At 45.5% G+C, this 25,322-nt stretch overlaps 1 protein-coding gene across 1 annotated transcript; it reads right to left on the bottom strand.

Moving 5' to 3' along the window:
• Positions 1-11,180: 11,180 nt before the first annotated feature.
• Positions 11,181-24,782, bottom strand: CENPI (centromere protein I). The gene is made up of 20 exons (XM_065729310.1): positions 24,081-24,782; positions 23,661-23,798; positions 22,561-22,679; positions 21,896-22,003; positions 21,208-21,256; positions 20,850-20,896; positions 20,161-20,250; positions 19,398-19,526; positions 18,997-19,161; positions 18,600-18,720; positions 18,305-18,396; positions 17,886-18,003; positions 17,724-17,788; positions 17,099-17,196; positions 16,637-16,772; positions 15,878-16,002; positions 14,703-14,751; positions 13,742-13,975; positions 12,452-12,493; positions 11,181-11,858 (listed from the first exon to the last, which is right to left on the bottom strand). Exons 1-20 carry the CDS (start codon positions 24,277-24,279, stop codon positions 11,727-11,729), a joined length of 2,256 nt encoding a protein of 751 aa, XP_065585382.1. The 5' UTR covers positions 24,280-24,782; the 3' UTR covers positions 11,181-11,726.
• Between the last annotated feature and the right edge of the window lie 540 nt (positions 24,783-25,322).

Genomic DNA, 25,322 nt, shown 5'->3' on the forward strand with positions numbered 1-25,322 from the left:
ATTTCTCTGCTCTTAAATCCAGAAAGGAAATTTCCCAGCACCTCGCTCCCTCGCCTCACCCAACCAGTTCCCTTTTTATGTGCTTTTTATTATGAACCATAAAAGTCACAGGTTTATTCCATTCTTAAAACCTGTGTGACCATAAAGCGAGCGATCAGCAGCCCCACATCTGCTGTGCACACCCAAACAAACCCTCCAACCACTGCTGCTTTATTTTATTGCCCGGGGCCTGATGGAGCCAGGACAGCAGTTTGCCCCATCAACACCTCATCCATGTAGAGTGGATGAGAAAATAAAGCCCAGAAAGGGGAAGCATGAGAGGTGCTGGAGCTCCTCCTGCCCAGCCCCGTGTGCTTCTCCTGCCCTCCCCCCTGCACTACATGCATTAAGAGAACAGCTTATCCTGTTATGGCTTTTTTAATCCCTTCGCAATTTCTGCTGCCACAACTCTCCCCGTCTCCAGCAGAGCAGCCTGCACTGAGCTCTCCAACGTGCAGATAAGCCAGGGTCCATCCTCTTCCCTTCCTGCCACTTGCACAAATGAGCATCACAGAATGCACTCGGCAGCACCTCACCCTGCTGCCTTCCCCAGCACGGGCAGTCAGCACAGCACAGCTCCAAATCCCCACAGGGCCTCAGTGGGTAAATTCACCCCATGTAACAACACCCCCCATTACCAAGGGCTGTGCTGCTGGGGGCTTAGCTGGCCCTCACCCTCCTGTACACTCCCAGGATGAGAATTTCATCTCTTGGATGCGATTCTCAGGACACAAAAAAAGAGATTTTGCCTCAAATTGCTCCGTGAGATCCCACTGAGCTCTGAGTGGGAAACTCATGGGTTTGGGTAATGAGGTTCTGCGACATCTCCCAGCAGCCACCATCCTGCAGCCTCAGGTTTTCACCAGCATGGATCTGCATTTTGCTCGATGGTAAGTCTCCATGGCTGGGGTGGGTGTTGCTGTGCCCTCCAGATGTGGGGCTCCTCACCCCCCAGGGCCAAGGCAAGGCTCCGTCAGACACAGAGCCACAGCACGAGGGAACAGGAGCCCAGCCCAGGCAGCTGCCGACGTCTGTACGTGGAGAACCCAAGAGAACCTGGAAAAAACCCAACTGTACAGCAGCCAGCACAGAGCCACACATTCAAGGGGAGAGACAAGCAGACGGCGAGGCAAGGCTGAGAGCAACCCAGCGTGCGAGCCCTTGCCAAATCCCCAGCTCCTGCAGAAGGAGAAATGCTCCACTCTGCCTCTGTACCACAGTGCTGCAGCCCAGTGCTGCATCCGAGCCCTGCACCACACGGAGGGGGTGTGTGGGAGATGCTTCTGGGCTGCGTGGCCATTGCTGCTTGCTGAGCGATGGAGCTGTGTCCCATCTCGCTGTGCTGCGGTCAGGGACAAAGGTGTTGGTGATGAAGGCAGCCCGGCTGAAAACACGTGCAGGCATTGGGAGGGAAGGAAGAGAGAGCATCCCGGGAGCTGGAGCAGGGTCAGGATGTAAGAACAGAGCCTCAAGACTTGCAAAAGCACGAGGGGATGGCAAGGAGCTCCTCCATCCTGGGAGGCTGCAGAAGCATCACATCATTACAGTGCTTCCACAGTTTTAAACCCCCCTGAAAGAGAAAAGAAAGCCAGCCCCAGGCTGGCCCCAAGACCTGGTAATTCCCACCATGGGTCACACTGCAGCTGCCCCATGTTGCTGCAGGCAGCCCCAGGACAGGGACCTGCCTGGAAGCCAGAATCCCACGTGGACGTTGGATTTGCAGCTCTCTATACATAAAAGAGCAGCAACTTCAGCACATGGGGCAAGAGGTCCCTCCATCACGAGGCTTCTGTTTTGAATTGCTAATCATCTCCAAAGATGTTCTTTCCAGATTGAACATTTCCACTTCAGATCCTGGACTACAAGGGAAAAACATGGCAAGGTTCTGAGGCAGGGCAGCTTGGCCCTTATCCCACGAGGGGAATGGAAATACAAACACACTCCCCTGCTGCTGGAAATGTTAATGGCTTTGTTGTTGTTTAGCTTACTGTACCAGAGAAGTAATAACATTTTAGCTCAGCTTCCTTTAAGGGGAAAGGTGGGAGGTTTGTGGATATTTCAAAGTTCAGCTCCCATGTATCCGCTAACCAAGGGAGCATTCCCAAGCTGAAGGCAGCAGGACTCCCTCGGTGGTGCAGCAGCACATCCTGTTCGAGCCAGAAAATAAATGGTTTTTTGCATCTCTAAGTAAATAGTTGGACTCTGAGATCTATGGCAGGCAGACCTACTTCCCAAGACCCCGCTAGGTCACGGTTCAGGGAGAGAGATAAGACCTCATCCCGTGGGGACCGAGCTTAAAGACAGCACAAGGAGAGGAAGGACCTGCACCATGATGGAGGGCTACGTCTCTTTACAAACAGCAGCCCCTGATCCTGCTTGTTCTGCCCTACAACGGCCAGCAGCAATCCCCCATACACATGGGGGCTGAGAGCCATCATCCCAGCACTCCAGAACCCAGATGCCAAACAGGACACTGCGTGACCCTCCATCCTCCATGGCAAAACCTGTCCTTCCAGGGCACTCACAGCCAGCTCCTCGTGGTTAACTGCAGCAAAGGGCCCCCAGTGCAGCTGCAATCCTTAAACTCTGGCATAAAACCTTCGGTGCATCTGGTGGAGGATATGTGGTGTGGAAAAGACCTTATTCCCTAAGTGGGCACTCTCCCACCTAACAAGCTACGTGCTGAGATGACCGCTTAGGAGTTTGAGTTCACAACCAAAATGGTTCTAAATTCAAGGGATAAAGAGTTGTCACAAGTCTTAACAAAGAAACAGGGCCTCTTCTGCTGTCTCCCTCTGATATTTTAAGGGAAAGATCACACACATGCACACAAATCTCAGGCTGAAAAACATCACCAGTTACCTTCTTCATCATCAACTGGGACCAACCGCTCCTCTCTGCACAAAAATAACTTGAGGCATTGAGGAAAATCTGAGATCCCTTTCACATGCCCTTCCAGACTCACAGTTGGGTTTGAAGCTGCTCTCTCCAAGACTTGCTTTGCTGAGGGATCCTTCCCCTCCTTCCTCCTCTTCCAGTTAAGCAAGAGCTGTGTATAATTACCTTCCCACCTTGAAACCATGAGTCCTACAGTGCTGGATGGGTAGACCTGGCAGACAAAAGGAGAGAGCGCAGAAGCCGATGTTCTCCCCACACCCAGGAGGGACAGCAGGGCAGCAGTAACTCCCTCAGTGACTGTAAGGAGGCTGCAAGGTGCTCTGTAGAGCCTATTTCCACCCTCTGACAGCCCCACGTTGTCTTTCTGTCATTCTCCTCCAACAATCTGTGCTTTCCTTCCTCACTGTTAGTGGAAGGAACAAGTCCTGCTGCACTGTGAGGCACTGCCCCTCTGCCACGCTAACTTCCAGCTTCCTCCACACTTCGTTTCTCATTCCTGGTATTAAAATAACATCCATTTATCTGCCCCCACCCCAAGTCTGGTCTGCATCACTTGCCCCCTCACCACGCTCTCCAGCCACAAGAGGTCCCATTTCCTTCCCTTCCCTGAGCTGAATCAGAGCCACCTCATTTTTATGCTAGAGGAAACAGTAAAGGAAAATTTAGTAAAGGAGCTATTTTGGCTTCATTCCGAAGAACTGTTTGATCTTTAAACACCTGTGAAAATGAGGGTTTTGGAAGAGTGAACTCCTCCTGCTCAGTATGCTTCGTTGTCATGAGATTCGCAATTCTACTTCCAGGCTTTTATCACAGGCACCCAGCCTGAAGCAGAGGGCCTGAATGCATTTCTCAAAATGGTGTTATAATCAGAAATTCACCACGCACCCAGGGAAGTCAGGGCTTCACTTGAACCCATCCACTCACTCCCATCTGCTCTCCACTTGGTACAGTTTTGAGAAGAGTCACTCCAAGCTGAGCAGCCCCGCTCACAGCTACAGCCCCAGGCAATCTCCATGAGCGTGATTTATCTGTCCCAGGAATTAATTCAGAAAGATTCTTTCCTTATCCTAGTGCTCATCACAAATGGTCATCTTGCTCCCTCTCTGCAGTGCCATCGGACACCTGTCCGTGTTCTGCATGGGGAACTGGCAGTGGAGACGGCCTCAAACCATGCAGGCAGAACAGCAGGAGCCCACCCCCTTCTGGATGGGGTTTCACATGGGGTCTTGTTGCAGGGGACTCTGGGCAAGCAGGGAAGGCCATTCAAAAATTAACCAAGTGACAACGTTCACAGCTCCAGAGACAAACATGGGGTGGGCAGGAAGAAGGTGTGAAGGGCAGAGATGAAACACAACCACAGTGAGATTTGGTTGGATGATAAAACCCAGCCCAAGCTGTCCGTTTGTCCCATGGGCAGCAGCACAGCCCCTGCTGCAGTGATTTCACTGTGCAGAAGGGAAGAGTGGACCTCAGGGACTGCGCTGGGGACCAGCACAGCCTGGCGTGTGCCAGGTGGCACTGACCCACAGTCAGCCCACGTGGCATCCTGCCTGCCCTGGGTGCCTCTACCCACATGGTGGGGAGGTCAGGGGTGGAACACAAGGCCTTGAGAGAGGAGGAGGAGGAAGAAGGCATTGGGAGGAAGCTGGGAGAGGGATGGTCGATACATAAAGGGCACGAGGCTGCAAGGCAGCAAACAAAAAGGGCAGTGCTGGGACAACAGCCCGATCCCAGCCCGCTGCTCGAGGTATCTCCATCTCTGCCCTGCAGGATGCCTGTGGGAGAACAGCAGCAGGCCAGCACACAGCCTGCTCCCAGCACACAGCCTGCTCAGGGCAGTCCTGCAGCTCAGCCAGAGGGGAGCTGAGCCCTCAGTGGGGAAAGGAGAAAAGCTGGCAGAGCAGGGACCGCTCGCTTTGTTTGCATGTGGCATCCTTAAACTAACATACTGATCCCCTACTGCTAAACCCAGCCTGTAACAGCATCCCTTCCCGACCCCCAGCCTCCCCGACGGGAACAGCATCATCCAACCCCCTCCTGCCCCCAGCCCCTTTCTTTTGTGCTCTGTGAGTTCCCTCGCCCGCACAGACAGCTGCGGATCTCTCTTTGAAGGGATGCACACACACCCAGGGCTGCGTTTCCGAGGGCAGTCATCCCCACTTCCCCCATCCCAGCCCCACACAGTGGCATTTCCACCACGGCCTACCTTCCGAGCACGCCAGGTCGGGAACACGGGCAGCAGCCGGGAGCAGAGGCTGTGAATCAGCAGAGAGGTGCCCGTGACAGGGCTGCATGCTGGGGCTGAGCCTCCTCTGCCGCCGCGTTGCTATGCGATCACATCACCGGGACGGGCAGCATCTCTCCGGCACGCCGAGATACCCTTGGGTCAGCACTGGAGGGAGGAACAAGGACAACCCCGCACTGTTTGGACCCTCTGGAGGTCCCTTGGCCACCAGCCCGAAGGAGGGGAGGGAGAGCAGCGGGGATATGAAGGCAGACACACGCGCAGGAGGAGGAGGAGACAAAATACACATGGAGAGAGAAGGGGGGAGGAAAAAAAAAAAAAAAAGGGAGGGGGCTGGAAGGCAAGCACACAAAAGGCGCCGTGCTCTGACCTCCAGACACCCGGCACAGCAGTTGGGTTCAGGTGTGCATCCTGCTGCTCGATGGGGGCTCTCACTGCAGGTTACATATGGCCAGAGATGTGTGCTGGAAATTACCACACACGGTCACCTTGGTCCTTGCCCGCGGTTTGTGGGGAGGTTTGATGAAGTTTAATAATTAAAAATGGGCTGTTTTTAAGGCAAGGAGCAAAAATGAGTTTGATTTCTGATACTCTGCCTTTTCTCCTTTGGAAAGGCAAACAAAGGAAGAGCCAGCGCTCTGGGCTGTGGAGAAACCCTTCTCCAAAGGTGTTTAAACATCAGGGTGTTATCAGAGCTCAGAGGCAGGAGCTGCTGGTGGGGCCGAGGGCACAAGCAGAGCTGGAATTTGGGTTTCAGTCCACATATAACATCATCTGTGGATCTCTGGATCCTCCCAGCCAAAGAGTTTGAACTCTGCGGTGTTATTTCCATGTTATGGGAAAAGAAGCAGAGCTCAGCGAGTTGGTTGTGCAGATCTGATCCCCATCCCATGCTGTCACTGCTGGGTTACCTCAACCTGGGAAATGAAAGCTCAGGTAATGCTTCAGTTTGTCTGGGGACCCTGAGAACGCTTTCTAATCCCACAGCTCTGCTGTGAGGTGAATACAAAGGGATCATCTTGAGGACAGGCACTCATTGCACACCTCCCTGCTTCCAAAACCTCAATAGCATCACAACAGCCACAGCAAAACCTGCCCTAAAAAGCCATATTTAGACCAAAAAAAACCAACCCTCAGGTATAGACTGGGGGGGCAGAACAGGACTGTCTCTCTCCTGGGCTATTTTCATGCACGCTCACACACAAATAACTGCTGGGTTAGCTGAGGAGAGCGAGGGGAAAAAAAAAACAGAGCTGGAAGGGGTGTCCAGCAGTCACCATCCCACCACTGAACTGAGGGACGTGAGCAGATCGAAGTGCATCTGTCACCGACACGCTACAGAACATGGCAACACAGATGAACAAAGCAAGGATGTATCAAGCCAAGTTACACATGCACAGGAGATGGACATCAGCACAGAGACACGAGCAGACAGCACGAACAGCAAAAATCAGTACGAGTCCCTGCGCTATCAATAATTCAGGATGCAGCAAAATACAGTTTAGGAACAGTGGGATGCAGCAGGAAATAATCTCTTGTGTCAGTTTAGCTCAAGTTCTGAGACAAACCAGAATCTCTGGTGAAAGGGTTGTTTCCACAGCTGGGAGCATCGTCCCAGGGCACCGCTACCTCATGCTGTGAGGACATAATTAGGACAAACAGCCTGGCAAGTCAGAACTCATAGGAAATCATGGAGACACACTCTGATCTGCCATAAACACGGCCCTTCACATGAGCACTGCCACCATACGAAGCATATGGGAGAAGAAATGCTCAATATGATGCTTTCAGGTCTGAAGATAACCCCAATGACAGCTCCCACCATCCAAGAGCACAGATGTCTTTCCATCTTCCCACACCTTGGATGTTCGTGCTGTACTAAATGGCAAAGGTGCACCCTGATAGCAAAGTTAGCAATCCTCATTTGCCCAGAAGGGACATCCTGATATGCACAACACTAGATGAGACACAGACACACAGCTGACCAAAGCCAGATGGGTTTTATAAGACGTGAGCCAGAAAGCACAATCAGATTCCGATTTACACTGGTAATGTTCCATCTTAAACAGTGGAGCATAAATCAATTTAAATCATTGAAACAGATCTTGATTTTCCTGGGTGAAGTTGGAATCATTCACACTGACTGAACACAAAGTATGGGGCACACTGAATGCAAATGTGTCCTCTGATATTGGCTGTATGGGGCCTATGAATGCTGCTTGCAGTGTGAAACTCTTCAAAGCTGGAAAAAGGAGCTGCGTTTGGTATGACCCCAAAATCTTTACTGCTTGCTCTTCATTCAAAATCAATACTAATTTGGCCAAATCGCTCCGGAGCTGGAACCTTCTGTAACACAAAGTGCTTTGTAGCACCAACCAATCCAAGCAGTAACTGCAGACCTACAGCCCCATCTCCAGCAGAACAGTTTGGGGATGAGATGGTTCAAGGCAATTACTCTCACCATTTCTCTGCCTACAGAGAAAGGGACTGGGATGGGATATAAGGATGATGGAGAAGTACTGTGTGCAGTTTTGGGCACTCTATAAAAGGCTACAAACAGGGAAAGCCTCTTACCGCCTGAAGGAATGCTATTTCTTCCCAAGTGCCACCAAACCCTGTGCTTTGCTGAGATGCAGGCTCCCTCCTCTGGGTCTGCACCTAACTGAAATAACAAGATGGGACTAAATTCTTCCATAAAAGCCCATAACAAACTGACAGCGATGCATTTTTGATGCGGGCTCGTTGATGAGAGTGGTTGTGCAGAGCCCACCTTCAGAGCCAGAGGGAAGGGACCTCACACGAAGGGACAGGGCTGCCCATCCATCCCCATAGATCAGATGTCTAAGCTGGGAAGGGAACACAAGGGGTCTTAATGCAATGAGAAATAAACCCTGAATCAGGAGCCCTACATTCAGCCTGAAACAAATGTCTGGGCAACCGTTCTTACATCATACCATACTGTTCCTCCATCTGCCTAAAAAAAACACGATGTCAAGTAAATAACTAACTCCTCCATGAGCATCCATAAACACCCAAATCTTCCAAGCACAGACTCCACGCTGCCTGAAGCATTTAGGAAAGCAGCAGGAGGGTTTCTAAAAGCATGATACCTGGGGTGAGAGAGAAGAGAGGGGGAGCTGTGCAGGCAGGCAGCTGGCACGGAGAACAGATCCCCCTCCACGTTTGCTCCTGCAGCAGCGATTGGAGCAGCTCTGCCTGAAAGGAGAATGAGAGAGAAGGAGGAAAGAAATCTGTTCAGAGCAGTGAGCACCAAAAAAACAGGGGGGTGGGGGGGACATCAAACAAGTGGAAAAGAAATTGGGAGGATGAAGAGAGGAAATAAGCAGCAGAAAGGAGACAGTGGTAGAAAAAGGAAAAACGTGAGAGAGAGAGAAAAGGCAGACAGGCCATTTTCAGGGGCTTTGTTGTTGTTCTTCAAAGGCTGTCACTGCATTTACGATGTGCTCTCCACCCCCTCCCTGTTCTCTGGGCTCTGCACACAGAGGCAGGAAGACAGGCACGCAGGGGCTGCTGAAATTCACTTCAACGCAGAACAGAGGTGCCCTAAGAGAAAGGAAAGTGCTTAGTGATCCATGCACAGCCAGCTGCCGTGGGGATGTCACGGGCCTGGGAAGTGTGAGGAGCACAGGGGGAAAACCTGCGGGGAGAAACCTCTTCCTGGAGAGTGGCCACTCAGGGCTTCCAGGTGACCCCCACACACACGAAGCTTACTGCTGTATTCCTTAAAGGAAAAGCCCAAATGCATTAAACAGACAACAGAACGTTCACCTTTTAATCCAAACCCAGTGCCTGAGGCTCAGGAACTCCGCATCTCCTGCGCAGTCAAAACCAAGAGCATCACAAATAAACACTTTAGTGAAGCCATCAGTACTGTGTAGGTACTCCAGTGCCTGCCCTAACAATTGCAGTTACCCAGGAGTTCCTGGTGCAGTTGTAACAGCTGAGCGTAGCTCTCAGGAGTCCTGAGCCCAGTGCCATGTGCTCACACACCTTAACGACCTCCTCAGGCAAATGCACAACCTTGCAAGAGTCAGACTGACATCAGAACAAATCATAGCTGCTATTCAAAAATCAGAGCCGTAATGAGGGGTATCTTTCCTAGAAGTAGATATTTGGAGACTTTGTTCTCTCAAGATACTCGTCCTCCAGAGCAAGCTCCTTTCCGATGCCTGTTGTTCTCCCAGGCTGAAGCATCCTGTCTAAAGAGCCAACAAAGCTCCTCACATAGTCTCCCTCAGGAGCCACAGTACTACAAAGAAAAGCAGGTCAGCATGCATTATTAATGACAAGCTATCAGAGGATCTAGGACCACAGCCAGAGAGAGTTCAACTGTGCTAGAGGTTCCATAGAGAAGATGAACCCTCAGTGGGGTCACTGTCCTCAGTTTCCCTTATTCCCTTCTCCTCGCTGCAAAAAGTGGTGATAAACCACAGTGATCAGGAGGTGGCTGCTCTGCCCATAGGGCTTATAGCTGAGCTTCAACTGGAAGGAAGCAAAGTGAGGAGGCACAGGGTAGAGGTACCAGCACGTGAACGTTAGTGGGAAAGAGCACAGAAGTGAGTTTTATTTTTGGTACCAGTTAGATGTTATTAAAGGGCTCGGGAACATGCATACTGGCAGTTGTTGGAGCTGCAATGCAAGCCTCAGAGGTTCAGTTTTGAGTGGCTACAGCTGTACCACCTTCTAAATCCTTGGATCCTGATTTATTCATGGCATTAGGAATGCAAAATGCAAGCAGAGGGAAGTAGGCCAGCAAGAGAATAGAAAGCAGGGACACAGAGGAACCAGTTCCCTCATTCCAGCTGAAAACAGGTTGAAATTGTTAACTCCTTCAGAGCAAGCTGGCTCCACAAAAGGGCAAAGCTGCCTGACATGCACAGATGTACAAATACTTATCTCCCTAAAAACAAAACCTTGGCTAGTATAAACACGAAACAAAGTGGTTTCAGAAAAGGATCCTATCAACAAACACCACAAGAGTTTGTATTACGCTGCCCTAGCACGTACACAAGGCAGGAGCCCTGCAACTAGCAGAAAAGGGCACAACAAATCACTGGTTTCTTTTGTGACTTATGAGGGATTTGACAGAGCTTGACTACCTCCATTTGAGCCCTCAGAGCAGATGCTGTGGTCAGCCAAGCCTTCAAGCATATGCTCGTAACAGAAAGTTGTCCACAAGATTTATTGTGTTGGATAGTAAAGAAAGAGCAGGAGAAAAAATGAAGGAGAGCAGCACTTTTCTCCCTAAAAGACACATTCTTCTGTGTGTTTCTTCTGGGTAAGTGGAAAGGTAGCAGAGAAAAAGACACGTCTGGAAGATAAAAAGAAATTAAGTGTTCATACGTGCAAGAATGACCTGCAAAAGTCCATCCCAAACACAATTTGTTTAAAGATCCATCACAAAAAGAGGACTGGAGGTGCCACAGCTGCCTTCTGTAACATGATTCTGTTATTTCTGAATAAAACACAAACAAATCAAGGTTAAGAAAAAACTGATCTCAGGGATCAATAACTATATAGTGATCAGTAGATCACAGCATGCTGCTGCAAGCATCTTCAAACATATTTACATACACCAGGCACCCTTAAGAACCCAGGCATCCTCCACAACTGAAAAAAGTCTCTGCACTCACCTTCTGAGTGTTTACAAGCACACATAACTGGTGAGATAATTGTTGGAGACCTCAGCTCAGCTTCATCTGACTTCTACTTAAGTGTTAAAACAGAATTAGAGAAGATGCATTTATTTTCTTTAAGCAGAGATCCTTCAAAAGGGCATTTTGGAAGTATTTTTACAGAATATACATTCTATATGTACACATTTATGATACAACGTTACAGAACTAAAAACACAAAAAGGAAAGCTTACTGATAGCAGACAGTGAGCTGGTGGCAGTGCTGTTCAGTTGTTGAAGCCACCAGCACATCAGTGGTACACAGTGTTCTCCCAGTGCATTACAAGAACATTATAAGCAAAGGTACCACCAAAGTCTCTTCTGGGAGACTCGGAACAGATGTGAAGTTCAGGAGGGTCAGTTTGGCCATCCTGCTATAAGCCAGCATGTACAAGGCATGACAGGGAGCTGGGAACATGCAGCCCTCCAGTCTAACACACAGTCGTTCAGGGGTACTGTAAAAGTCATCAGGGAAGAGGAGGGCCTGATATCAACATGACTTCTGAATAAGGCAGCACTTCTCACTGCATCTTTGAGTTAAAAAATGTTTTTTTCCTCAGATACCCCAGCTAAGAAAAATGAGGATGAAAACCAGGGATGTTACATACCACATTAACTCAGCAGCCTTGGGCTAAAGAAGTTCAGCAGGAAATAAAGGAGTTCAGTGCTAGTGAACCAAGAGAGGCTAAACATTCCTCCCCTATTTTTGCTTTCCTAACACAGATGCCAGTATGAAAATGCAGGCAAGCATAACTGCTACGTTTCTACAAAGGAAGAATTACTGACACAGTCCATCACATCCTGTTTCCCTGATTCAGATGACAGAAAGGCTCCAACAAGTCCTAGAGTCACACTTTCTCATTCTCAGGTTTACTTTGAGAGGTCTTGGAAACACGATTGATACTGCTTTCAATAAAGAGCTTCAAACCCTCTAAACCTTGCCCATAGAGATATCTCAGATACCAGTTCCACTTCTTTCCCTGAAAAAGGAAAAAAGAGTAGTCAGATGTGCAGGACATAGCTTTGTATTTCTTGAGCCAATCTGAAGAATTATGCAAATATAACCTGCCTCAGTTTGACAACAACCATCCTGACCCACAAACACCCAACAGGGGTCTCACCCTGTACTCAGGTGCCTAGACTTTTCACTCATGTATTTCACGTTCTTAGCTTGAACAAAAATCATGATTTTATTTCACACTCATGATGTTCATTAACCCCAATTCTAAGAGAGCAGCATCTGTTGGACGAACAGCAAAGATTTCAAATTAACGTGGATATTGAAGACTTTCTTCACCAACAGCAATTCTTCCAGATCAGGTTTGAAGAACACCATGATACAGGAAAGGAAACAAACTCTCACAACAGGGATCCCTATCCTAAGCAACAACAAAGCTATATATTCATCTCAAATGTAATATTCTGTAGGTTCATTGGTAGTAGAACTTCTGCTTCAAGCACACCAGAAGTACAGCATTTCTGAAGCTGATCAGCTTCTCAACCCACTCCCCTCCCCTTATATTCTTTTAAGTAGCTGAATGTTTTCTTGCTTTTGTTAAAACAGGTATTTTACCTTAATTAAACTGAAGTTGAAGGTGGTATCATCTGGCCAGGCCTTAAGGAAAGAGAATAAAACAGTGTCAAAACAGTGTCAAGTACGTTTATCTAAAGAACACCCAGCATGGCCAGGCCTCTACTTGCTCTCCGAATACATCAGGAATTCTAGGTATGCAAAGAAAGTCAGAGATATTTAATCACCTTTCAGAACAAGCTTCCAGCATTATACCAGGCCAAGTGCATAAGTGACAAGACAATGAGGATTCGTGCTGCAGCATTACTGGGCTGCAACAGAATATGCATAGATACCTCTAAGCACAGCAAAAAAGGCATCCCTGCAAAACACTTGGACTGGATGATCTCAGAGGTCTCTTCCAACCTTGGTGATGCTATGATTTCTATGAACATTAGACAAATAACTCTCCATCAGTGAAACAAGGCAGGAAGAGATAAACATACTGATTAGCTTACTGCTTGTGCTCCCGCAGTGTGCTGCAGAGCAGCGCCCTCAGGTGCTCAGCACTGAAACATTTAAGTGCTGCTGTAGCAGGAGAAAGACCAAAGAAGATAGTTTTATCAAACTGAATTTAAAAAGTTTCTTCAGGCAAAGCCAAAGCTTGGGTTCAAGCCAGTAGTAACAGAGTACCTAGGTTCAGACACAAAACATGTAAACCAAGGCAAATTTCTAGTGCTCCTAAACAGTATTCTTTGCTTCCCCTTCAGCCTCAGATTTGTTGTTTCACTCCAGGAGCAGGCTTGCAGTCTGCAAACAATCCTTGCAACAAAACAGCAGCTCTGTGCACCTCCTGGATAGCATACAAAGCCTGATTTCCCAGAGCAACATGCACAGTTTAAACAGTAACAACTCTGGCAAGCTGCTCCCTCCACTGTTCTTTAACTGCAGGAACATAAGGGCACTCAGAATTCAGCTAATAGATCTTGCATTGGACATTACAGTACATCATGTTTCATTCTGTACTTAGAAGTAGCTACATGCATTTGTTTAACCATTCTCAAAAGTCACTGCAAAAGTCAGAAAGCACAGCTACAAGTTCTGCTGTGGGTACCCAAAACCAACTTTGCTATGCATTTTTAGGAGTTCAGGTCACACGCTGTATTTTTTATAAAGCAGGTTGCCAAATTAGCACTTTCTCATTGTTTATCCATTTTAGTTATATCCTAAAAATGCACAAATTGACATCTAGAGCTGTTTTGCTCAGCCAGCAAACTGAGAGACTTCTCTAGAGAGAACATCAGTACACTGTTTGGTGCTGCCAAAGGCAGAGGTATTTGCCTACATCGTTACCTGCTGCAGGAAGTCAACAGCATAGCACATCAGAGCTGGGTGGTAGACAATATTGAAGCTATTTTTGTATTCCTGCACTCCAGTTTTCTTCAGCAATTCATCATCCAGACGAATGCCCTGAGGATGATTATCCTTCTGGAACGCACTGGATGTCCACAGACAACCCACCATGGATATTATGTACTGGTTATACTCTTGGTATGTCTGGCTGCTGAACTTGAATTGCTGTATTTCCTAAAGGACAAAAAGTAACAAAAAAAAAAGGAAGCACTGTCTGAGTTTCAACTGGGACAGAGTTGATTTCCCTCTACCATCTGGCACAATGCTATGTTTTGGCTTCAGAAGAACTATGTCAATAACACACTGATTTTTGAGTTGCTGCTGAGCAGTGCTGCACGAAGCCAAGGATGTTTCAGCTTCTCGTGCTGTCCCAACAAAGGAGGGAGCTGGGGGTACACAAGGAGCTGCGAAGGGACAGAGCCAGGACAGCTGAGCCAAACTGGCCAGAAGGGACATTACACACCATATGACATCATGTCAAACTATGATGTGAACTGGCTGGAGTAGGGGGAGGGGTGGCACTGAAAGAGGCCTGCTGCTGCTCAGAGACTGGCTGGGCATCAGTCAGCAAGGGCTAGGTAATATATATAATATGTACAGCCAATTATGTAAAATCATGACTATTATTTCTTTCCCTTTTCCATCTCTGTAAATAGCTTTTATTATCTCTACCTTAAAGTTCCACTTCTTTCCCCACACAATCCTTCCCCTATTCCCCTGGCAGGGCTGCAGTGAGCAAACTAACAGCTGTGTGGTGCTTAGCTGCCTACCAGGTTAAACTACAACAAGCATCTTCAAACAATTGCATGTTCCCTGCAGTCCCTAAGAGTGCTATCAAAATGCCTTCCCCTCTGTTCAACCCAGTTCCTTGCTAAGGCCTATTCTAGAGCACAGCAGATACCTTTTTACTCATCTCGTTCTCTTTTGCAGCTACCAAGTTGGCTCGATACCTAAAACAAAACAAGAGTGAGTTTTACTGACACCTATCTGTCAGTGCTGAAAAAGAAACAAAATACACTAGAGAGACATTTAACCAGGGTGAAGAAAAAGTTTTCTTAATACAATAGACCATCAAGTTTTCCTCTTCTGCTAAAGAAAGGCAGGAAAATAAAATCAAAGGGACTTCATCACACAGCATAGACTCGGTTTTCCCTGGAGGAGTAAGGATGAATCCACTGAGATTCGTGTCTTGGATGAGTAACACACAATCAAGCTTGCCAGAGACAGCAACTTTCAGAAAAGCTATACACAGAAATCAGCAGTCTTGAAATGAGCAGAAAAACACAGTGTATCTTTAAGACGAGAGACTTTCATTCACTAAGCAGAGAAACGGAAGCCACTGGAAGTAACACAACTTGACAGTTGTTCTATATAATAAGCACTAGCTCCTCTCATTTCCCAGAGAGCATCCTGTCACGTTAATTACCCTGCAGACTCCTTAGAGAAAAAAGCCACATGGAGAGCCCTACGCCAGCTGTCAGCAATTGGCTACTCTTCTTCTCAGATGCAGCCACTGGAATTAACAGGGCCAAGAACAGCAGGCACATCAGTGGGTCCTGCAGAGCTGAGCAGTGCTGCCGTTGGACCTGCAGGCAGCACGAGGCAGGCCTAAGTTCTCCACACGTTTTCAGGGTGGCAGAAGTGCTTCCTACTCAGCACAGTACAGAATTTGCAAGGAACAATTCAAATCTGGTGGTCAGAGCACAGTGCTAAGAAGTTTAGTGCTTAACTGCTAATGATTTCAGCTCTTCGTTGCTAAGCAACTTAAATCCTCTCAGAATGATCTCAAATTCCTTCCTTCACGTATTAGTGATAACAGAATTAATACTAGGAAAGGTCAGAATGCTGCCATTTAGGATAACAGAGTGGGGAAAAAAAAAGCAAGTTACAGCTATAAAATATTTTACCACGAAAGCTGGGTGCATCTAGAACATTTCATCTTTGCCTTACATAAGAAGAAGTATAATTTCAGATTCAGATTTATAGACCCAAATAATTTCATTAAACATATATATATATATATATATAAGAAAAGACAAGAAGAGGAATCCCTACAGCCCACACCATTTGTAGTACCTGTACATAATGTAGCAGAGCTGATTTAAGTTGACAGAATCCATGCTGAGCAATGCTGGGTAGAATACCCCAGCAGGAGGCATTATCAGCAATGGCAGTTTGTACTTCAGATACATGTCACACACCTGCAGGAATGAAGCAGATCTAGGCAGATTATTACTGCCATTAACAAACCCCCAAACATCGAGGAGCAAAAGAGAGCATGACACTGTGTTCTAGTCAGCTCCATCATCTTGATCTAGGAGGGAATTGTCTCTCTGAAGCCTTCTATTCGTTGCCCTCAGGTACGAGACATTTATCAGCTCTCAGCTCACACCCCAGACTGTTTCAACCATTTAAGTATACCATAATGCTGCTATTTGGTTGCTTGTCAGGTAACATTTCATTTACTTAGATCCCTCAGAAACAGAGCCTATTCATTTTGCACATTCAATTAGTTACAAGAAGTTCCCAGCACTGTCATCACTTCCTTAACTCTTTGCAATGTTATCCAAGTTGTAGGAGCAACAGCAGCATGGCTGAGCTCACCTTGCAGTAAACACATCCACACAGAAGGTGTGGGGAACCTAGAGAGTGGGTTCAACACTATTCAGTGCTGGAAGAAAAGCTTTAAGGGAACATTTAAAGAACTTTCTGGCAATTAATCAGTTTATTAAACTATATTTGGGAAGGTGACTTGTATTTCAGTTGGGAAAAAGAAAAATGCAAACAGCCTCAAGGAAATGGGGTTGTGAAAGACAAAGCAAATGAAAGACGTACAGTCTCATAGAAATCCAGGATGAAGTACAGCAAGAAGGTGTGACTCTTTTCCAAGTGCAGTGCAGCAGTAGAAATCCTTCCCACAAAGTTGATCAGTTCAGCCACCCCATTCACTAGTCCAGAAAGGGTGGTATTCCTGCAGCAGTACACAGGCAGTATTACTACACACACATACCTCTTCACAAAAGGTAGAAAAGAAACATACAAAAAAAGAAGCTAAGTTATTTTTTCTGCCCTGCCACCCCAAAGCATTCTGTATTATGCTCTTTTTTTTTTTTCCCCAAGGATATCCAGTAATAGATTGTTACCCACATAATTACAAACACAATCCAGCATTGCAAGTTCTGGACATATCAGTTTTCAGTACCAATATAAATATTTATAAATCAGGCACTGCAACATTACCAACTGGTCTTAGCTCTAGGTAACAAGCATATTTAAATGTATTTTAGACAAACTTACAAAGAACCAAACTGAGAATCAGACTGTGAATCCAGCTGAACCAAGTGCCAGTTTAACCAGTTCTGTAACAGCTCTTTCAGACTCTCAAGAACACTGCACTGTAGGATTCAAAAGGAAGACAAAACGTCGACCATTGACATAAGTGAAAAACACTAATTCTCAGGGCATCCTGTATAAAGCATGCAAGGAAATGAAGAGTTTCTCAAAGAGAGGTGAGTATCTGTGGACTCCCTTTAAACTGAATGTATACATTACATAGTTTCTGCTGGAGAATGAGAGTTTCAAATTCTGTTAGAATTGCAATAATAACCAGCTCCTGCCTTTTGTACTATCAGACAGTTCTTTTGAAATTCAGTGCCTCAAATTAGTTCCAGTCAAAAAATAAAATATCTTAAAGGTACTCAAATTCCCAGAGGTTGCATCACAAGAACATCTCATAGGTTCATAAGTTCATAAGGTTGGAAAGGACCTATAAGATCATCTAGTCCAACCATCTCATCTCAAGAACATCTTTTACCCTCACTTGTGGACATACTTCTCCCTGTACAACCCTTCAATTGTTACCCCTTATACGAATGCAGACAGCAGCACCAACTGGAAGTAAATAGCCACTCACTTAAATTACCTTAAAGTAAAGGGATGATGTGAAGAAGAGCTGTGCCAGGGGATCGCAGAGCTGCGACTTCATTTCTGGAATAAACAAGAAAGTAGCATGCTACCTGTGCATAAATCATCCCCCTGGGATCAGACACTGTCCAATCTCACCCAAAAGGTCTGCAACACACACCAGAGAAGGTACTGAGAGGGATCCAACTCACGAGTTGGAGGATTTGTGATCGGCACGAAACGCCATCCCAGAGAGGAAGAGTCCTGTACAGGAAATCTTCACAGGAAGGAAATCCCTCCTACAAAGCAGAAGGTGAGCATTCATTTCCTATGCCTGAACCCTGCCTAGCTCAGATCACCCTGGAGAAGGAAGAGGTTTGCACTTGCATCGTGCAGTTCTCCAGAAGGCTCAAATCCCACAGAAACCACAGCTATCTCCAGAATATTGGCTCCCTATGGGAAAGTGTACTCTTATTAAGTCTTTGGATGACTTCAGACACTGCCACTTCTCAGTTAAAAGGCAGGAAGCACAATAAGTCTCAAATGTGCTTTAAGGAACAACTTCATGAAACCCTGTGTTTCCATATAGCAGGCACTTACCTGCAAGAAACACTCTGTCTTGTAGATAGTTTCCAGGAAGCCTTTGAATTCTTCTTCATTTTGGTTATTATCAACTACACACCAGGTGCACTCTAAAAAGGAGAGAGTAATGTATCTGAACAAAAGCACAGCAAGAATAAGCAAAGCCAGAAGTAAAATTCAACTCTTTTCCAGTATGTTTTAGTACTACACAATTAGCACTAAAAACCTAAATAGCAAAGTACTACTATCAAGTGGTGAAAAGCTTCAGATATCCTTACCCACCCTACTACATGAGGTTACACTATGTTCCTACCTTCCTGAAGTGTCTGTCCCAACCAGTAGTAGAGCCTCAGATGAACAGATTCATCTTTGCTGCAGTTCAAGTAGTGAAGCAATAGTGGGTTTGTTAGCACTGAACCCATCTGGGAAGGAAACTGCAAGAACAAGGGCAACATAAATAAACAAACCCAAACTAGTTATTCTGTGTTTATATTTGCAAATTGCCACATACTCTTATGCTATCAGAGTTTGCCAATAGAGGACTGGACGAGAGATCATCCCTCCAGGGTCCCCACCTACCACCCTCAGGTAGGACTAGGTTTTGAATTAGGTTGCCCATGCACTACACAGCTATGAGAAAGGCACAGACAAAACCCTCTGGATCTCTCCAAAGCATGCAAAGAGCTCGTTGAGCCCTTCCTGCCACTCACCTCTAGGTGGTGGATGTTTTGTAGGAGCTGGGGAAAGGTCCGCAGCTGCTCCACTGGAAAAGATTCGTGTGCACTGTATGAATCAACACAGCTCATTTTCCCACCCACTACCAAACTTTGTGTGTTGGCGCTGCTTGCAGGTACAGCCAACTGGGTATTCCACTTCTGTAGAAAAGAAACAAACAGCAATGACTCAGCTGTGCACTTGTGCCCACTGCTCACAAAGATCCTGTTATGCAAAAAAAAGTAAACGCATTCAGATTTTCACTGTAGTGTGCGTGTTGCATTTCCATGCAGCTATCCCACCCTTCAGAGCTCTGAAATACAACCCAGCTCCCATTATTTGCCATTACTCATCACGAAAACAGCTGTTTGGCAGCTTCTTGAGGAGCAAAACCTACTCTTTTTCGTGACCGAGGTTGAGCTGTGCCTAAAAGCAGTGGCTGGGGCACTGCAGAATTGGCCTGGTTTCTTTGTCTTACAGTGCTGATTGCTGCTTTCCAAGGGCCGTCTGCATTCTTGAAATAAGTCTGAAAACAGAAATCAGACAGGTATAGAAGAAGCCAAACTAAAAGCAACAGGAAAAACAGATTCTATTTCAACAGGCACCACAGTGATGTATGCACACTCAACTCTGCTTGACAGACCAAGAGGATAGGATCTGACAGCAAGTAACTCATTCCTTGGATTCATTACGTTTTAACTGCACTTCAAGGGCTGTGCTTTCACGTTCCTTCTAAAACACCCCCTTTTTTCATGAGGGAATTCTAATTCTTATTTATAGTTCTTAAGATCAATCACCTGCTCATAGAGTAAACCTGGAGTACACACTAAAATAGAAGCGTGACAAAGGAATGCTTGTACGAGTTACAGGGAAGACTTCATGAACTCAGTCAAATCAACTCAGTAATTGAGTTCTCAAATCAGATAACACAGCTAAAATGAAACTGGATGAATGAATTAAGCCCGATGCTTTTTTCTGCACAAAACTTATTTTTGCCACTTCATTTACATTTAACTCCAACCAAGTCCCAAACCACCACAGAAGCATCCAGGAAATAGAATTCATCTTCACAACTAAATCATACTATAGTTCAAGCAGAAAACTCATCACAAATACTGTCATAAGTACTGGTACCAAATAGATTAAATCTGATTCCTCACCTTCATCTTCTGGGGAAGGGTTATAGATACAAGCTCAGGACAGAAAAGCTTATAAAGTGCCAGCAGAGCCTGCAGATGAGGTTGTGTACCCTGTCAAGGAAACAGGAGGAAAAAAGATGAAATATACTTTTAATATAGATATTGAATATCGTATTTACAAATCAGAAAAACTCTGATTACTGAAAGCTTTCAAAAGTACACTTCATACAACAACTAGAGAAAAAAACTGCCAATGATATCATAGGGAGGGGACACGAGAAAGGACTTTCTGCAGTCATAACTCTAATAGAAGCATTTAACAAATAAAAACTGTTTAAAAAAAAGCAGAGCATTTATTCTGCAGAGTACTGTATAAGTGTTAATGTAACTACATAGCTCCACTTATATTTCTCTAGCAACTGTTATTACCTCTACTGAAATTTTAGTTTCTCACAAAAAGGCAGCAGGTATTATATAATCTTTTATTTCCCAGTAATTCTTAATAAAGCTTGGAACAGGAAATTAAAGAAGGTAACGTAAGTGAAAAGAAGTTGTTCTTCACATCAGAAATTTTACTACATCTCTATAAAACATAGTGTTCTGTACACGTCATTGCATGTGCTCACAACAACAAAAAATACTGTAAGGACACTCAGAAGCTGCACCATTAAGCACAGTTTCAGCCCCTACAAGATTTGAAATGAACTTGCCATTTTTGATTGGAGATCAAGTAGTCTCCTAACCCGAAAAGGCTTGACTGGAAAAAAAAACAATTGAGAACATTAGAAGTTAAAAATAAACACTTTCATTTAACTTTTAAGTGAAAATGAGATACAGCTTTTCTTGGTAGAGCAAAGAAAGCAGGAATTATTAATTAGTATTATTTCTGGGCTAATAGACAGGTTTGTGACTCATGAAGCATGGTATCAATCAGATGGAACTATAGCTCAGGCCTCCTTGACCTCATTGCCAAGCCATTGCATTAGCTCCACTGAAAGCCCTGGCAGCATCAGCACACAGAATAAGAAATAAAATGGTATTTCAGCTCATACAAGTGAGGACTCTTACCATTTACTTTCCTGGTCAGCAGGTAGAGCATGTGGCAGATGTAGGGACACTGAAAAGAAAAGGCTGCAATGAGTCTGTCTTGCTGATGCTTCCCATAGGAACCAGCATGTTTTTACATGTCACATATTTTGTTTAGATAACATATATACATTACATGCAGTTTTCATAGTAAGCAGACTACCCAGAGACCTCTGGGGTATCAGATCAGCAGTGAAAGATTTTACAGATACCTCACAGCACCAAACGTCTCAATACTTGCTCTTATTTAAGTTAAGCTGCAAACCAACTAAGAAAAACAGCATTCTGAGTTTCTCATCATTCAGTAAACATTTCCTCAGGAGGTTTGTTTCTGTTCCTTCTTCTCAGGGATAGAAGGACTTAATCTGTTGATAAAAGATGTTGCAGACACTGCAGCATACACTGTGGCTCTGTCTGTGTAACAGATTATCAATTCTTGGAAACGTTTCAATAAACAGACTACAATATTCAAACTAAAATAATCCAACAGTGCTTTCCTGTTTCTGATTTGAAGTACTCAGCAATCTTAGAACCCGAGAAGAGGAAAACAAGTTCCACCAAAAAAAACCTCTGGTCTACAGTTCTTCCTGTCTAATTCTAGCATTAATATGCATATTATTAATTTAGGCTTATTTTGTTAATTTTGGTGCATTTTTTCAGTTCTCCTTACCAACTTCTCGTCATTCAGGAAGGAAAAGAAGATACCATAGAGGGCATTAACTTGTTCCTTGTGGTCAATGAAGTCAAACATGGTGATCAGCCATCTTAGAAAAAGCAGCTGCAGACAGAAAACAGAAAACTTACACTGAGTTAACAGGCAAAACTGGGACAGGCAAGTGACCAGCCTTGAGAGAAACAATAATTATACGACATTCAAAGACAACCAGACAGCTACAGATAAGCAACCAGCACTGATGCTGCTGTGGAGACAGCTATCTGTGCCAGACAGAACAACTAGGGCCATAATGCAACAGAAAAACCATCAGTTTTGAGTATGTGCCAACCCCTGAAGATGATGCAAGCCTTCAGCCACCTATATGAAAGCCAAAAGGACTGTTCTGCTAATCTTGCCACAGCCCAGAGAACTTAAGTGCTACCTTACAGAGGCTGGTGAGGAGTGCCTCACGTAGCCAAAGTAATTCAGCAAAATGAATTCTTTACTAAAAGTTTCTAGATCAGAGATGTAAGACAAAAAGAAACTGTGCACGTTTGCACTCAACTCTGAAGTGTTGCTCAGCTCCCACTGTCATTTTTGTATGTTAAAACCATAGGATTTCTGCTTCCTCATCAATCCTGAGCAAAAACAGCCACTATAACAGATGTTTATGAAGTTACCTGGATGTTGCTTGAGCATTTGCTGACGCAGAGCCAAGATACAGAGGAAACAATAGAACTTTCTGGTATTACTGAGGCTGGGATCAGGCTCTTCAGTAAACGAGTATTCACCGTATCAGCTGGAAAACAAACCATGTAAAGATCAGATGCTGCTCACCTGCCAGGTCCTTGGATATGATTCTGCAGTTTAGGTTAAGATCACCCTAGACAAAATTATTCAGAGCTTTTTTTTTTGCAGCAAAAGTGCACAAGAATCCATTGGGGGCTACCTATACCTCCAAAAAGAAGAAAAAATTCTAGATTTATACTAGATATGCTGTATTCTTCCTTTAAAGTACTGAAACAGCCTCTAGACACTTAGCAAGACAAACAAAATAGCACATTTCTGGTCATATTAATGTTCCTTCACCAGAAGAGTATAAGACTGCCAGCTAAACATCAGGAAATTACTGCCAACAAACGTGAATCAATGAAAGAACAAAATCAATTGCACAATGGGGAAACAACCCTGCATGCTCCTCTTGAATGTGAGAAAGGGATAGGTCTTTTAATGTAATATCACATTAATTCAGAAATATAAGAGGTGGCCACTATTTCCAAGAGAGCAACACGAAGACTGCAGTGACACTACTGAATGGATTGGCAGTATGAAGCTCTAATTTTAGTGAGTTTCATTAACACAGTTATGAAAGTGTCCTGGTTTTTGCTGAGATAAAGTCAATGTCCCTTGTGGTGGCTGGTATGGTGCCACACTTTGGATTTAGGAGAAAAACTATGATGATAACACACTGGTGTTTCAGTTGTTGCTGAACAGTGCTTACACTATTTGAAGGATGTTTCAGTTTCTCATATCAGCAAGGCTGGTAGAGAACAAGGAGTTGGGAAGGGACAGAACCAGGACATCTGAACCAAACTGGCTGAAGGGATATTCCATACCACAGGGCATCTGAACTGACAATTCACACTGGAGCATGCAAGGAAGATTAATTTTATGCTAAATTGCCTAACCCTACAGCCACTATGAATATACCATCTCAAGCAGGTTCAGAAAGGAAGGAGACATGCACAGAAGCCATGCCAGTGGTACAAAAACATTTTACCAAGTTTGCCACTGAGTGCCACATCCAGCAAGACATCAAATCCTTCAGGGGGTAAACCTCTTTTGAGGGCAATGCTTTCCACAGTAGACAAATGTTTCCGCAGAACTTCACTCTTTTTCAGGGAAACTCGATCCTGAACTAGGAGAAAAAAAAAAAAGAAACACAATGAAACTACTACTGAAATTAAACTGAACTGCTTTAAACTTCTCTGAACTGTTCCCTTATGTAGTTCTTCTTGTTGGGCTCTTCATACAGTAAGCAAAAGAAAAAAAAACCTTTAAATACACTGAAGAGCTACTATCTCAGATGTCAGAAGAGGGAACACAGCAGATAAGATTCTTTTTTTTTTTTTAATGCTATTTTAAAGACGTTAACAACCTTTACAAGGCTATTTAGCTAATCTTAAAGCTGCTCTCTTACCTTTCTCAAAGTAGCTCAGAGCTTGCTCGAGGGAGATTTGCTCACTGTCATTTCTCTCATCACTCCGAGTCTGATGAGCCTGGGCACTTTTTTCAGTATCAGCTGTCCCTTCCTTTCGCCACGCAGAGAGATCAGTCTGATTGCTGTGGTGAACTTGCAGAGCCTGCTTGGAGTGCTTAGAACTCCGTCTTCGTTGCATCTTTTCAGACTCCCACCTGAGACTGGAGTGTTTCACTCATTTGTCACGTGGCTTCCAATCCTCTGTTACAAAGGGGGAAGAAAACAAATCAACCTCCAAGTGAGGAAGAGCAACAGAGAGCGAGTTTCCTGTGAGAAAAGAAAACAATTACTTTCCTGACAAACTGATTTCATTGGGATCTTGTGTAAGGTGACAGCAGTTTTCACAGCAAGTTGTTTAGAGCTGTCAGCCACTGAACAGTGCACACACAAAGCTGCTTTAAATGAAGTCAGTTTCTCAAATTAACAAAAGGGAAGATAAAATTCACAAGGCCTAACACTAACGTTCTTTACTTAAAATTTGTCTGATGAAGCATTACAGAGCGCTTAGAAACAGAACCAGAAAGCCAACACAATGCAAAAAGAAATCCAATTCAGTGCAGAAATTAAAAGGATAAAGAAAGCTGTGAACAGCCTCATCACTTGTGCTGTGTAAGCCAACGCAGCCAGCCAAAACACTGCGACATCCTGGAAGTTAAAGCACGGTTTTTAAAGGATCACAACACTCTTCTTCCTGTTCTGCAGGAATTAGATCCTTACGGCCTGCTTCTGTGTAACACACAGGATTTTGAGAAAATAAACGCTAAGGACTCAAGCATGAGAGCTACCAGCACTGCAACGCTCTGGCTGAAACCCAATAGTGAAAAGCAGCGCTTTCTGCTCAGCTCTCAGCCCAAAAAACACGGCACAATGCTACAAGCCCCAGGTTCAGGCACAGTACACACGCACGTCCCTGAACTGCTGCGGTGCCCACAGCAACGCAGTGGGAGCTCCTGTCACAAGAACAGCCCAGCGCCCAGCCCCAGGCCCAGCGCCCAGCCCCAGGCCCAGCCCCCAGCGCCCAGCCCCAGGCCCACGAAGCCCTCCCCGGGCTCCCACATCCTTCGCGTCCTTCCCCGGCAGCCCAGGCCCCGCCGCCACCATTACCACACTCCAACCGCCCGCAGTTCAAACTTCCGCGCCACACCCTGCGCATGCGCGCTGCCCACCGCGCAGCATCCCTAC

Source organism: Cyrtonyx montezumae, unplaced genomic scaffold, assembly GCF_038088225.1.
Source record: "Cyrtonyx montezumae isolate F1298 unplaced genomic scaffold, pur_monq_1.0 scaffold_11, whole genome shotgun sequence".
Lineage (NCBI taxonomy): Eukaryota > Metazoa > Chordata > Aves > Galliformes > Odontophoridae > Cyrtonyx > Cyrtonyx montezumae.

Bases quoted from the DNA above. Each gene is read 5' to 3' on its own strand.
- CENPI (XM_065729310.1), bottom strand. From the start codon at position 24,279: ATGCAACGAAGACGGAGTTCTAAGCACTCCAAGCAGGCTCTGCAAGTT. The intron at 19,527-20,160 runs GTGAGGAATCAG...TTCTGTTTTCAG, and splicing joins CCCTTCCCCAGAAGATGAAG to ACTTATTTCAAGAATGCAGA. The intron at 11,859-12,451 runs GTAAAATACCTG...TTCCTTTTTCAG, and splicing joins TCAACTTCAGTTTAATTAAG to GGAAAGAAGTGGAACTGGTA.